Here is a 15,542-nt window from a genome sequence, read left to right as displayed (position 1 = left end):
TTCCACATCCTCTTGTCCTTCTTTAAACCTCTTGCACCACTCAAAAACATGTGTGCATGACAACGTCTCATCTCCGTACACTCGCTGTTGCTCAGCAATCTTAGCGCTTCTGAAAGAGTTTCCCCCAACCATACCAGAAACTTCAAGTTTGTTCGTTGCTCTGACCTGAAACGGAGGATGTGTATATAAAACTTTGTAGAAGAAAATCTGATTGCTGCTGAGAGCTAAGATCACAGTTAAATACTCCAGATAAATTACTTTGAAGGTGAAACCTCTTATTCTAAAGTTTGGGTGTGAAATAAATCTTTTATGGCACAAGTCCTGGAATTTTTCTGACGCACCTTGTACATGTGTATGTGGAAATGAATCTGGTGAGTGTGCGTTGTGATATGGAGTGTCTGTAATTTCAGTCTACATGCTTGCCTGTGTGTCTGTATTAATCTGTTTACCTGTTAATCTGTTTGTCTGTCTGTCTATCCATGTTATTCTCCCTATCGCATATAAATGAAAACATTCAGTTGCAAGCGGTTGGGTCAGTATGCTACATGCAAATCTAATGCACCCGCGTGCAGCATTCGGGGGTCAAGTAGGGTCACACTTCTTGGGTTCACTTGTGCACTGCTGGTAATGCATTGTTACAGTGCAGCAGACACCGGGTAGAGCGTATGTGTGGTAATCACATCTAGATCTTTTTTTTTAACCCCTTTTTTTTTATCATGAATAAAGATCATAGTCACTTCACAACAGAAATGCATTTTCAAAATTAACAGTTGATATGTCTTTTCCCAACACAACAGTTGCTAAGAAAATCTTCAAATTATATGGGATAGTGAGAATTACAAGTGATATATATTCGTCTGTGGAACATTTGGTATGCTATTATGTCTGATGCATCTTTTATTGCATACATCTTAGATTGACCCTTAAACAAACATTTCATTGCAGTTGGATACATTAAGCAGTAAGCCCCCAACTTGTGATTGTGAGTACACATTGGATACAAAGCAAAATTCATGTCCCACCCCACCCCCATTAAAGGACAAGTCCTCATTCATGTACATGTGGATTGAGTGAATGCAGCGGTATTAGTGGAACACATTAGTGAAAGTTTTGGGGAAATTGGACAATCAGTTCAAAAGTCATGAATTTTTAAAGTACCTGCACAGTCACTCCTGGATGAGAAGACTACTACAGTGTATGATGCCACATGCGTACAACGCTACAAAGAAAATATAAAGAGAATTTCTCAAAATTTTACTCTGAAAAAAATGCACATTTCCTCGACTCATCACTGACGTATGTTCAGGGGAATGTTACTCTCCCTTGCCTTCTGAAAGAGGGAAGTCAAGTGTTCTTTTATTATGCAAGAAAAGTGAAAATACTGTATGTTGAATTTTCTTCATATTTTCTGTATATCGTTGTACACATGTGACATTGCAAGCTGTAGTGGTCTTCTCATCCAGCAGTGACTGAGCAGAAACTTTAAAAATTCATGACTTTTAAACGGATTGTCCGATTTTCCTCAAATTCGTGCTGATGTGTTCTATTAATATTGCTGCTTTCATTCAATCCACATGTCTATGAAGGTGAACTTGTCCTTTAATATGCTGCGTGAGAGTGATGGTCAAAGACAAGTGGTTTGTCCCTACTGACAAAATCATTGGAACCTTGTCATTAAGAGTGATTATTTGTGTGTGGGTGTGTCAGTCTGTCTGTCTGTCTGTCTGTCTGTCTGTCTGTCTGTCTTTTTCCTTCAGCTATTTCCCAGTCTGAGACATCAAATACAATAATGCACAGGTGACCAACCCTGCAAAGATCAGTGCCATCCCCATGTTCACGTTTGTGTGCTATGCCTGAAGAGACCCAACACTTTCAAACATGTAGAGAATTGTGTAATATAAATGACAAAAATTATGCTACACAACAGGATAGGATGGGCAAGTTTGAAAAATGTGTTATTTATGAGAACCAGATATTTTTGTTGTATATACCCACTTCAAGCCAAAACCGACAAAACGTCGCCAGATAGGGACTTATAGGCAAGAGTACATTTTAAAGAGCAGACTTTAATCTAAAAAATTATGTATCACTCAGTTTAAATGGACTCTCCTAACCTATCCGACTATTTGAAAGAAAGCACACACTCTGGAAACTGAGGAAAGAGGCTCTGAAGTACAGGGTCTATTCAAAAGCTTAATCTTTACCAAGCTGTGCTAGCTGCTGTGATGAAAGGGACAAAAAACAGGATGTAAACCACTGGAGCAACAACAATGAAGGGATTCTTGGACTAAGCTGAAATTGAGCATGCTTTATCAACACATTCTGTCCATGGTTAATACCACCTTTCAAGGCAGTAGTATCATCCTTTCTAAAGTTAGTAGAGTTGAAAGTAAAGAGTGTGTACAGGATTTTGTAAGACGTAAAAGGAGGTTCTTTAAGACCCACCTAATCACACTACTGTGCAAGAAAAAAAGTGTTCAAGAGATCCTGTTAAAAACACAATTTCCTATGCGTTTTATGATTCCATACATGGTTGGCATAATATAGAAGAAGATTTGCTCTTTCAGAAAATAAGAAAAACTCAAAATTGGCTAGGTTGACCCATTTCACTTATCTGAATCCTGACATAAAATCAATGCATATGACTCTTTGTTGGTTCTGTGACGCACGGACACAAATAGCTCTTTCTACATTTATGTCAGATTACAGTGTCAAGTCATGAAAAGTCAAGCATTTTTAACAAATTTAATTTCATCAATCTTTGCGCACTTTTTATTTGCACCTCTCCTTGCCTGTTCAAGTGTGTACCGGGTACCACTTATCTTTTGTGAGAAGGGATGGTGAAAAGTAATTACCTTCATAAGGATGTATCTTCCTTAGAGAGCGACTGGTCATTGTGCAGTGAGACATGAATCATGTGTCTTCATATCTGTGGTGCAGTTTTAATTTGTCACATAGGCCCTACTTCAAATACTTTTGAGTGGCGACAGCAAACATGAAATCAAAGGGAATAAGACTGTTGTGGCTCGATCTCTTGAACCTCCTTGGTTAGAGACCCTCTTTGTGCTAAGAGTCTTACCAAAGATCCTTTCCAAATTTCAGCCATGTAGGGAATGTGAAAAAAAAAAAAAGTTACCGGCACCAAACTGTGTTTTTGTATGCCAGGTTAATTGTCATAGCAAAACAAAACAAAACAAAACAAAAAACAGAACAAAACAAAACAAAACAAAACAAAACAAAACTTAGATGTAGAGTCATATATACAGACTCTGTCCCTCTCTCTCTAAATATAAATATATATGCAGAGATATATGGAGAGAGAGGGCGCACCCGCGGCAGACGGACGTGATTTCTGGGAGCTCTGATCCAGTGCAGTAACTATCCGTCTTAATCTTCTGATTTTGATTTGTATTTTTGATATTTCTGCAGTCATAAGTATTATTATATATTTTTCTTCTCTGATAGTAAATTTGTAATCATGACTTGCTAGTTTTTAAAGGGCTTTTTGCCTCCCCCCGACCACTCACCGAATTCAAGATGGCGACCACATTGCCACACACACAACCGGCTCTAGTTGCAGTATGGATGCTTGTCTTCTGCATAGGATACACCATCTCTTCACCATCGCATGATACATCACATTCGCCATCATGTGCAGCCATTACCATGGTAAGCTGGAAGTTACATAGATCTACAATCAAGACTCTACAGGAATGTTTTAACTGTAAACCTACCAGGTCTCCATGCAGTAATATCCAGGCCACATCAACTAGACCAGCCCGCATGCCACGTTCTAAGAAGCATCTTTCTATCTATGTACTACTTATCTTACTGGCAGGGGATATCCAGATGAATCCTGGGCCACTTGGTAGCGCTATTTACCCCTGCGGATACTGCAGTAAACCAGTCACTTGGTCACAAAATGCTGTTTGTTGCACTAACTGTAGCCTTTGGTATCACCTTTCTTGTGAAGAAATCAGCAGCAGGGATATATCACACCTTGGACGTGACAGTGTAGTTTGGCACTGCTACAAGTGCAACTGCCTTAGTGTGGACAGTTTTACCTTCAACAGTTTCGAACTGCAAACCTCAAACACGTTCTACCCATTGTCCTTCACATCTGTGGACTCTTTTTCATCACAAGATCCCTTCAGCCCCACTTACACCAGCAGTCCTCGGATGCAAGATCAAGCAGCCACCAGTATTGATAACTCCTCTACAACATCATCATCTGGTAGCAGATCATCCAGTAACTCGTGCAGCCTTCATACCACAAGACCAAGAAATAAGACCAATCTCCGACTCCTCACAGTGAACTGCTGTAGTGTGAAAGGAAACCACTCACAGTTTAAAGCAGCAATTGAATATGTGAAACCAGATATCATATGTGGTACGGAGTCATGGTTGTCTGGAATCAAGCCTGGCAAGGATCCCGAACACAATGCCATCAAATCAAGCGAAGTTTTTCCACCAACGCATGCCTTTTATCGAAACGACAGAGAGACCACCGGTGGTGGGGTCTTCGTTGGTGTTAGAAAGGACATGACATCTGAAAGCCAGCCGTCACTTACGACGGAATGCGAAGTAGTTTGGACCAAAGCCAAGATTCAAGGGAGCAGGGACCTCTACATTGCATCCTTCTACATGCCACATAGACACTTGGACAGCATCCGCAAATTAGGAGATTCACTGCAAAAATTGCTGTCCCAGCCCAAGGAGAAGCATATAGTGCTAGCGGGGGATTTCAACTGCCCCGACATAGACTGGGAGCATCTGACAGTGAGGAAAGGAGCACCGGATAGGGAGGTACAACAAGCTCTCATTGACATCGCCACTGACTATGGACTGACACAAATCCATGATCAGCCCACCAGGTTAGAGAACATTTTGGACCTGGTCCTCACCAATAATCCATCTTTGGTGAAAACTTCCACAAGTATCCCTGGAATCAGTGATCATGCGATGGTGGTGACCGACTTCTGTATCTTACCTCAACTCACCACACAAAATGCCAGACGTCTCTATGTCTTCTCCAAAGCAGACTGGAAGAAAATTCATTCTGAAGCTTCTCACCTCTCCACCATCATACTAGAAAGAAAGAAACAGGGGGATGATATATGCTCATTATGGACCACCTTCAAAACTTCACTCTCTCACATCATTGATGAAAGTGTCCCCTCAAGAACAACAAAGAGGAGAAAGTCCCTCCCTTGGTTCAACCACAAACTGAAACGTATGGTACGTCGAAAGGCCCGACTGTATAAGCAGGCAAAGAGAAGCAACGACTGGGGCAAATTCAAAGACTTCCAACGGAAATGCAAGAGAGCATTTCGCATAGCAGAAGAGGAATATGTCAACACTTCCATTATCACAGGGCTTGACAACAACAACTCCAAGCCCTTCTGGAGATACGTCAAAGCCAAGCGGCAAGACAGGACAGGACTTCCACCACTCAAAAAAGATGGGAAACTCCTACATGACAGCAAGGATAAAGCCCAGATTCTTGTGAAGCAGTTTGAGTCAGTCTTCAAGAAAGCAAGTAGTGACCTACCCACTACCAAGAGTTGCAAACACCAAATCGAACCTCTAACTGTTACTGTGGAAGGAGTTGAAAAGCTTTTAGCTGGTATCAACATCTCTAAAGCAGTCGGCCCAGATAACATCCCAAACATCATCCTAAAAGAATGCTCCAAAGACTTAGCTCCGGGATTGACCGAGATATTCCAACTGTCTGTATTAAAAGGCACCTTACCCCCTGACTGGGTAAAGGCAAATATCACACCTGTCTACAAAAATGGAGACATACACTTGGCAGAAAACTACAGACCAGTCTCACTCACGTCAGTAATCTGCAAACTCCTCGAGCACATCATTTGCAAGCATATGATGGACCATTTGGAGACACACAATATCTTAACATCTCTAAATCATGGGTTCAGATCAGGTCACTCTACCGAAACTCAACTGTTAACTACTGTCCATGATTTTATGACAGCCTACAACAAAAGGAAGCAAGTAGATGTTGCCATACTTGATTTTTCGAAGGCCTTCGATACAGTCCCACACAACAAGCTACTACACAAACTTACTGAATATGGGATCAAAGGCCCCCTACATAGTTGGCTGCAAACATTCCTCACTACCAGGGAAATGTCTGTAGTAGTGGATGGACACCAGTCTGCGGCAGTGCCTGTTACATCTGGCGTCCCACAAGGCACAGTCCTCGGCCCATTGCTTTTTCTCTGTCACGTAAATGACCTTCCATCCTGCGTCAAATCACAAGTACGCTTATTTGCTGATGACTGCCTACTATATAGGGAGATCGGATCGCAAAGAGATCACCAGATACTCCAAAACGACCTCATCAACCTGGGGAAGTGGGCTGAAACATGGGGCATGACATTCAACACCAGTAAATGTAAGATACTGAGCATCAACTCAAAGTCCACCCACTTTTACAGGCTACAGGATCAGATCCTAAAGCAGGTATCTGAACACCCTTACCTCGGAGTTACTCTAAATGAGAAGCTGAGTTGGAGCCCACATGTTGCCAAGACAGCTCGCAAAGCAAATGCAGTACTTGCACTTCTGAGGCGTAATCTGGGGTTCTGTCCAAAGAACTGCAAGAGAACAGCTTACACAGCACTCGTCGGATCCATCATGGAATACGGCGCCATAGTATGGGATCCATACTTCATGAAGGACATAGACTCCCTCGAAAAAATCCAACGAAGAGGAGCCCGTTTCATCACTGGAGACTACCAGTCGAGAGACCCGGGAAGTATGACGCAGATGCTGACCAATCTTGACCTTCACACATTAGCATCGAGGCGGAGATGTGCAAGGCTATCTTCCTACTTCAAAGTGGTCGGGGGGTTGGTACCAGCCCTCCCTGTAAATGATTTTCTCAGACCTATACGACCAAATAGACAAATCAAAGCAAAGAAATTTACTGGGTTTGAGGCAGACAACCTAGTAGAAAGGCAAGTCACAAATCATAGTAAGTGTTTTGTTGTTGAAAGTTCAAATACAGATCAGTATAAGAACTCTTTTTTTGTTAAGACAACGGTGGACTGGAATCATCTCCCAGACACCATAGCAACTTCCCAAACAGTAGCAATCTTCAAGACTGCAGTCGGGGACCAGTTTCTTCAGTACCAGTAATCTTCATCAGCCCTCTCTCTCTCCGGTGCACTATACCACAACGGTCCTGCACTGTACACATCCAGATCCAGATGCAGGTTCATCTTATTTTATACGGATGAACCTGCAGTCAACCGTGTGAACTTGTTTCATTACTTCTGTCTAAAGCTCTTCCTTTAAGGATATCGAGCACTTTTCATAGTAGGATACAATCACCAAGCGTGTGTGTATATATGTATATATATATATATATATATATATATATATATACATATATATATATACATATGTACACTTTATGCATATTACCCCAAAGTCTGCTGTTAATAAAAGAAATTTAGGGAAAATTTCTGAGAAGGTATTGTTTCAACTAGTGTTTTGATGTAGGTCATCATTCTTTTTTTTTCAGTAAAAAGAACACCATTTTTGACCAGTCTAAGCCAACCAGGTTGGAATACTTATGTCACTTGCAACAGATTGACAAATTGCCCTACATCAACGTACAGTACAGTAATTCAGATCTTGTGAAGGTTAGGCCTATATAGATTATTTGATGAAGAAATATGCTGTAACAAGTGTTTGCATATTTTCCCCAGCCTCTGTAATTAGTAGCATTATATTAGGTGGGGAAACGCAAGCCAGTGTCAAGTTATTTTGAAAATTATTATAAGAAAATACCCTAAATTTGTATGTGTAAAACAGGAAAGAAATGATGCATCTTTGAATGCTTTAGTTGCATCATGGAGCATAATTATATATCTAAATTCAGATTCCTTTGTATCTTTATACTTTTGTGATCCCCACTCTTATGTTCACTTTTATTGTGTTTAGATACATTTTAATAGGAATCCCTTTCCGTTTTTGTTTTTATTTCATCAAAGATCTGTGATCTACTGTACGAATTTATCATTGCATCAGACAGTCACGCACGCACATTGAATAGACGGTTTGAGCGTACGTATCATGCAGTCAGTACGTTTATATCGCACGCGCACGCTCTGTCGAACGCGCTATAAATCTTTGGCTATATAACTCATTCATGAGGACGGGTATGATGGTACACACGTTACAGCGGCCCTGGACAAACCACTTCCCCTGCGATCACCCAATCCTTCTTCGCCTTGTCTGACCTGTTGAGCTGTAAATCGGAGCTAAAGCGAGCTAGCTACACGAGAGAGGCAACTGCTACAGCTCAGTGCTAGCTTATGTGCGTCAGTGGATCCTCACTCTTTACCAGCAAATTCAAAGCGTCTAATAGATGATCTGCCTTCCATGCTGAACACACTACGGTATATAACATTTGTAAGTATTTACTATTCGATTATTGGATCTCTAGACCTTTTGATGAATTTAGACTACGAATGCCATGATGGCCATGGCAGGCAGTGGTCAGTGCAGAGTGAGTTGGTTTGGAAGGCTTCATGTTCTGACATGCCCATAAATACAGAAGTTCAAAACCATGTTTTAATTTAATAATAATATTAATATATCATTGGGGTAGATCTAACATTAGGCCCTACGTACTACGGCTTTTGATATGGCGAACCATGTCTCCAGATAAAAGGTGTTTTTATTCATGTCGTGATGTTGTGCCTTTTTATATTGAACGGGAAGGGGAAATGGGACTGACTATTATTCCTAAATATTTACTAGGTTGTAGAAGGCAGAATCTACAAAGTACAACTGGCAAGAAAACACTGCACTTTAGAGTATAAAATTAGAGCATAGACCTTGACACTTGATGAGATAATCCCTGAAGCAGCTCTTTCCGAACTAAACTGGGGCTGTGAGCTTGCAGTGCTAGTGACAGTGTAGTAAATTAAATTTTACTGTAGTACGACTAGACACTGGTCTGTTACACTAACAGTAATAAGTATGTAACTATGTTAGTGGGATGGTGGTTTGGGATTTGCTGTGACAGTAGGTGATGGTGCAGTCAACATTTTATAGTAAGGCCTGCTCTATAGCATATTTACAATAAAAATAGTGATAACTGTGCACACTAAAAATTCTGTAAGATTTACAGCAACATGGAACCCAGTAGGTTTCAGCCCTCCTCGAGCTCTCCGGCTCTGATGACAGGAAGGGCATCCTATCCTCCTGGAAGGCAGCTACACGTAACACTACTGCCCGGTACTGTTGGGGTATAACCGCACCAGCGACCGGCCCCAACACGTATGATTGAGGGTACCACCTATCGTCACCCTAGATCTGTAAACTTTAGCTTGTTTATTCCAAAAGTATTCAAAAAAATTCACCTAATTTTTACCTCAAATATGCCATAAATACTGCAGTTTTAAATATGGTGAACGTCCTGTGAATTCTGAATCTCCATTGTAAAATAACGCCATTTTAGTGCATGCGATCCATATTCTTTGCGTGGCCAGTGGCTTAAAAGCTACAGTGTAGGGTATCTCACGATTGGCACCCCCTCCCTCCATAGGTAGGCCCTAATACACGTGAATTTCACAGTCATGCGTCGTTACTGAGTGGATGTGTAATTGAAACGTGTTTAGTTTGGCTTGTTAGTTTGTTTATGAGTTTGATTTTCGTTTCTTCGTTTCTATTGTTTTCTTAGCTATTGGCACTTAATCCCATGCGTACCTTTTCGTTCTATACGCAAACAGCCATGATACGCAGGGTGTCGATGTCAAGGTACCCTACCAAATAGGTGGTACCCTTTACCATACTATTGGTTAACAGTGCCCCATGCCGGGGTTACTGTTGAGGCAGTAAGCTGCCATGGTTGGCAACTGGTTCCAGATGTGAGTGGTTCGGGGATAAAAAGATAATTTGTAGATTGTTGCTTGGGGACGGTGAGCTTGAGTATGATCTCTTCTGCTGATGTATGGAGCTTGGGTTATGAAATGAGGAAGATGGATGTTGACCAGCTGATGATCTATGAACATGGTGCTCTGTGCATGGAGACGACGTAGGCCTATGTGCAGTTGATCCCTTCCCAGATTGGAGATAAGCCCTGAAGCTGAGGTGGATCTTTTGTAGTCGCAGGTGACAAAGCGAGCAGCTGCTTTCTGCACTCTTTCTAAGCCTTCAGCAGTACTGGAAGTGTAAATTGTCATTCTTTCCTGAGTCTATCATTTTAAGTCAGTAGGTTACTCGTCTGTAGTGTAGGTCTATCAGTACACATCACCACTACCAGAATATAAAAAATGAAAAACAACACCACTAATTTTTGCTTGACTAGAAGGAGATCTAGATGATGTAATAGAGTAATCAACCCAGTTTGCGGCAGATTGCCTATTTCTGGCAGGGGCACTTTCATTCATCAATAAAACAGCTAATGAACATCGTGTGTGCTTTGTCCCACTTTAGAACACAAGCAGGACTCAGGAGTTACTCACAAGTGTTACTGTTATGGGAAGTGACACCTGATTAGGCTTTACCTATTTGCGGCAGGGGCTGTTTTATTCATTGATGAAATTTCAAATGGGCACCCTGTACAAAGCCTGCCGCAAACGGGGTGTTTTACTCTAGTCTACTCTTTTCAGTGAAATACAGTCAACTCCTTCTTGGTCGATCTTGACTAGATCTGAGCTGAGGAAACACATTCACATTGACTTGGGCGATGTTCAACTTCTTTGTGTAAAAGAGGAATGCATTCATTAGCCGGACCAGATGCTGTGCGAAGCATGGTGTCTCAGTGCGCCGGCACGGACACTTGTGTACCTTGTGTTCATTTTATCACAATCAATGGAAATTACCTTTACCTGATCAGACTTTCGCCTGCTGGCTCTGCAGGCTTCTTCAGTTTGAGCGTTGTGAGAAGGACTTCCCACGAGCTGACGTACGTGTAGCTGGCGCACGCCGATCTGAGAGAACGGGATCGTATATTGAGGAAAGTGAGTATTGTCTCTCAGATCGGCGTGCGCCAGCTACGTCGGCTCGTGGGAAGTCCTTCTCACAACGCTCGATCTGAAGAAGCCTGCAGAGCCAGCAGGCGAAAGTCTTATCAAGTAAAGGTAATTTCCATTGATTGTGATAAAACGAACGCTCATCCAGTTGATTTTCCAATCAGATGAACCTTTTCAGCGAGTTGAGGGCTGTGTATACTGTAAAACATGATATATTGGCGGCATGAAATTTTCGCGAATTGGAGCCGACAGCCTTTTTCGTGGCATGAAATTTTTGCGAATTGCTACTGGCATTCAATGTATGTAGTGTAGACAAAAGCTTTCGCGTGCATTTTAATTTCGCGAATTTTGGCGCTCGCGAAATTAAAATGCACGCGAAAATTCGCGAAATTAAAATGCACGCGAAAATTCCTCGTTTTACAGTAGTTTTGCATTGGGCTGTGAACGTATCCATCGACAGCTGGTCAATGCGTAGTTGACTTACAAGTGCGCATGTGGGGTAACTGCGTCATGATGTTGACAAAATAATCAATCACCACTTGATATCTGAATTTGCTGTAAAAGTAATTATGATTTGTATATAAAAGCATTATTTTTGGGTAACACATCAGTTTCTCTTTTTGATTAATGTAGAAGGCCTGCCTTCACACATATTCCATATTGATTTTCAGCTGGTTCGAGTGATGTACCTGCAGCTTACCGATTTTCTCATGTTTTTTTTTTCAACAGATGGAAATGCTCAAGACTGCCTGAGAGCTGAGACAACAAAGTCCTTAGATTGCATACATGATGGCCAATTCTTTCACGGTTCTCCTGTCGTATATCGATGCTGTGCTCTGGCTGTGCACGCGCCTCATCTGTGGTGTCGTCTACATCCTTGAGTTCAACTACAGACTTGTAACTGCAGTGTTCAGAGGGTGCATCCAGTTATGGAGCTTGATGACCGATGGCATGGTGGCTGCAGGCCACCTCACAATAGAAGCGGTCTGGTTTCTTGGGCAGTTGCCCTCAAGAACTGTTAGTCTCAGCCGTTACTTGGCAAATATCACCTGGAGTGCGGCATGCAGTGCAGTTGAAGCATGTGTAACCAGTACGATGCTGTGCTTGCTGACTGTCTATGAATCTTCCATTGCATTTGGTTGTGCCATTCTCACATCCATCACAAATTTCTGGTCACACGCAGTGGACTCTGCATTGGTGGGCATGTCCCAGATTGGAAAATTCATGAATTCACTTGTCGATCACGTCATTTCTCTCAGTGTTGACATGCTGACGAACACTACAGAGACCCTGTACAGGAGTAAAGCCAGCCTGGAAGATTATCTCCTGAATTTTCTTAACACAGCCACTGAGTATACCATTGCTGGTATCAACTATCCAATAATGATAGGAAAGAAATTGTTCTATCAGTGTGCTGAATTCTCAGAGTATGTAGTTCAAGAGATTTTGTTCTTAATACACTTGATTAGTGAACATGTTACCAGAGCTTGGTATGACATTCTGGACACTGTGGATCAGATTGTGACATTCCCCTTGAGGCTATTTAGAGGATTTGTGCAGAATGTTAACCTTGTCTGTGATGACATACTGTCAACATATTCTGTCATGGAGGTGTTTGTGTTCAAGAATTGGTATGCTTTGATTGCACTGGGACTGTGTTTCACCTTCCTGGCGTTAGTCACAGTCTACCTCAACGTCCAACACGAGAGGAACATCCAGAATTCCATCCGAGATCTGGCCCGGCTGGTCACAAACCTAGTGCAGTCTGGCTCGCAGCAAGCTGCCAACCCAGGGGAAGAATTGCGAGGTCCCGATCAGGATGCCCAGAACCAGCGGCAACAAGCAGGAGAGGCAAGGCAGGCTGGTGGGGAGGGCTATCCTGGCATCAATGAGAATGTCCCAAATAACGTTCGAGGTGCCGAGGGTGGGGACGGTGATGGACCTGGACCTAGCAGGAACGGGCGCAGGGGTTACTCTCTCCGTCGGCGAGCATCCAGCCCGGTAGGCGATATGGAGAAAGGGGATTCCATCGAACGCCTGATGAGCGACCTCAAGCACAGATTGAACGAGGAGCAGGATCGACAACTGTGCGTCGTCTGCCAGGATACCGCTAAGGACACCCTGTTCCTCCCCTGCCGACATCTCTGTGCCTGTCGGAACTGTGCAGAGACCATCGTCAGCAGTCATGCGAGACAGCAAAGAATCTGTCCACTTTGCAGAGTTAGAATCGGTTCTATCTTGGAAGTTTATAGCTGATCTTTTTCCACATCAGATTCAGCCTACATTGCTAAGTTTCCATATTTTTCCTTGCTGTCAGTCAAAGTTTGAAATTCATTTTATGAAATATGTTTGCACCAGTATGTCCAAAATCAAAATACATCTTTCAGATATGTATGTTTACATCATAATGACATTACTAATCGATGTAACTTTGTTTTATGTGATACCACCTTTCTCTCACAAGGTTTCATTATTTGCCCATTTTGCATGCCATTTAACCCACCCAGTTGATATGTATTGAGAAGCAAAAACCTTGCACGAAGTTATTAACTCATATGTTAGTGACAAGAAGTTCAGTTTAATGGTACTGGTACTGGTATCAATATCAAGTTTGTGATCATTGCCCTTTCCCATCGTGAAGTGTATCAATATGTACACATGTACATAATGTATGTCATGACTTTTATTGCAGTAGTCTTGCATTTCTATCATGAAGTGTTATGTTGTTTTTTCTTTTTTCCTTTTTGACCAAAGAAGTTTTGCCTTTGCTACTTTTGTGATGTATTTTAAGCCAGTCATGCCATGGAATGTCTACAGGTAATTAAGTTTGTATTCAGTACTGCAAATTTGTCATGTAATTATTAATAGTATCATAAAACATAGAATTTGAAGCAGTCACATTTGCTGGCAAATTTGTCCTGAAAGGAAGTCTGCTTAAACTGTTTTTAATGTCAGTGGTACAGGTGTATTTATATGTTTATATTTCATAAGGCCAAGCCTTTATCTTATGTAAATAGGTACTTGTTATGTGCAACTGTCTCAATCGCTTTACTGAATGAAGAAAATGTAAACAAAGAAAGTTGTATTTGTGTCATCAAAAATTCAAGCGTATTTTCAGAGAGTTATGCAAACTTTTAGTTTTGTTTGTTTTCACGAAACAGTGACAAATAGTAACATCATCTACGCAAAGTAGGTGAGATGATGTCATACTGTAGCGTAACAAGGCTCACAATGATATACAGGAAAGACGAAAAAAGAACTTTGTAACAGAGTTTAAAAATTCTATCCTTTGCCCCAAGGCTTGTTTTGTTACAATATTATTGTTCGTTTGGGAATGGATTATTATGTACTTCACTGGTCAGTATGGAACAAAATATGATTTTCATAGTATTTTGTGCACAAGCCAGCGAGAGACTTAATACAGTATGCGTTATTCATTGTCACCTCACCAAAGCTCTTGTTTTTTTCTTTAAAAAACCTGCAAAACTGTGATATAACATACGGTACCTTTCTGACTTAATGTTGGATTAGGATGAAACTTTCACCACTTTCTTTGTCTGCTTTTACTTTATATGTCAAATTTTCTCCAATATATCTGTCAAGTTACCTTGAGCATGTTGTGAATTAAGAATGAAGCAGTCTTAGATGTTAATACACATCAGCTTTGACTTTTAACTTTTTTGCTATTGGTACCATTGTGACATGGACAAACTAGATCTTCGTTGATTTAACATTATTATCCATACAGAGGATTTTTAGAGCCCAAATACAAGTGTTATTTTGTTGACGCACCTCATAACCTCCGACCCACATAGAAGGTTTGTTGTACTCGACCAATAATTTTGGCCGAGGCGACCAATATTTAAAATATTGGAGGGCAAGAGGGGATTCCCCAAAGTTTTTTATAAACTGCACCGTGATTGGTTGAGATATATACGAGATGACCTGAAATATGAAGTAAAAACGTCTGTGATTGGTCAATCATGAATTAACTAGAATATCGTTTCTTCTAAAATTCTGTGTTTATACAAACAAATTTCATATATCAATTAGTTGAAATTGTTTTTTACACAATTTTTCATAATATCACTTTCATAACAGGAAGTTAAATTTAGGTTTGATGAAAACAAGTTGCATTTTTTTTTGTGCATGCAGGCGCAAGGCGACGATTGATCTGCAGCTCTGCATGCTCAGCGTTACTGCACTGCTAGATAGCCCGCGCGCGATATAATGTAGCCGGCCGGCCGGCGCCGCTGCGCTTGCATTTGCATGCGCGATATGCATATTACAGTTACTGTACATTTACGTACGTGTACGTGTGTACAAGTACGTTATATACAGCACAGTAGGACTAGTTGTGGTAGTAGTAATTCGATCTTTCACGATCTACGGTAGATGTGACGTGAATTGTTTCTCAGATCTCGGATACAAATACATCTAATTCTGGTCTAAATTAGCTAGATATCGGTCTAACAGTAACATGACGGCTACCTTGGATAATAGATCACTGTTTTATCAGAGACTGAA

The 15,542-nt window shown here is 41.3% G+C and overlaps 2 protein-coding genes across 2 annotated transcripts; both read left to right on the top strand.

Moving 5' to 3' along the window:
* Window positions 1-3,650: 3,650 nt before the first annotated feature.
* Window positions 3,651-9,328, top strand: LOC139740373 (uncharacterized). The gene is made up of 4 exons (XM_071650965.1): window positions 3,651-3,669; window positions 4,145-5,840; window positions 6,318-6,894; window positions 9,188-9,328. Exons 1-4 carry the CDS (start codon window positions 3,651-3,653, stop codon window positions 9,326-9,328), a joined length of 2,433 nt encoding a protein of 810 aa, XP_071507066.1.
* LOC139740385 (uncharacterized) lies at window positions 8,394-14,644 on the top strand. Its single transcript, XM_071650979.1, has 2 exons — window positions 8,394-8,445; window positions 11,745-14,644. Exon 2 carries the CDS (start codon window positions 11,802-11,804, stop codon window positions 13,269-13,271), a length of 1,470 nt encoding a protein of 489 aa, XP_071507080.1. The 5' UTR covers window positions 8,394-8,445; window positions 11,745-11,801; the 3' UTR covers window positions 13,272-14,644.
* The last annotated feature ends 898 nt before the right edge of the window (window positions 14,645-15,542 follow it).

Source organism: Diadema antillarum, unplaced genomic scaffold, assembly GCF_040938485.1.
Source record: "Diadema antillarum isolate AM-2024a unplaced genomic scaffold, OU_Dant_1.0 seq00000850_RagTag, whole genome shotgun sequence".
Classification (NCBI taxonomy): domain Eukaryota; kingdom Metazoa; phylum Echinodermata; class Echinoidea; order Diadematoida; family Diadematidae; genus Diadema; species Diadema antillarum.
Note: the sequence above shows the minus strand (reverse complement) of the source record. Positions and strands in the feature narration are given on the sequence as shown.

What these genes read in the sequence shown, in the direction of transcription:
- LOC139740373 (XM_071650965.1), top strand. An exon ending in TACAGACCAGTCTCACTCAC is followed by an intron (nt 5,841 to 6,317) that starts GTCAGTAATCTG and finishes CCTACTATATAG; the next exon opens with GGAGATCGGATCGCAAAGAG. An exon ending in GGTTGGTACCAGCCCTCCCT is followed by an intron (nt 6,895 to 9,187) that starts GTAAATGATTTT and finishes GGAACCCAGTAG; the next exon opens with GTTTCAGCCCTCCTCGAGCT.
- LOC139740385 (XM_071650979.1), top strand. Translation starts at nt 11,802, where the DNA reads ATGATGGCCAATTCTTTCACGGTTCTCCTGTCGTATATCGATGCTGTG.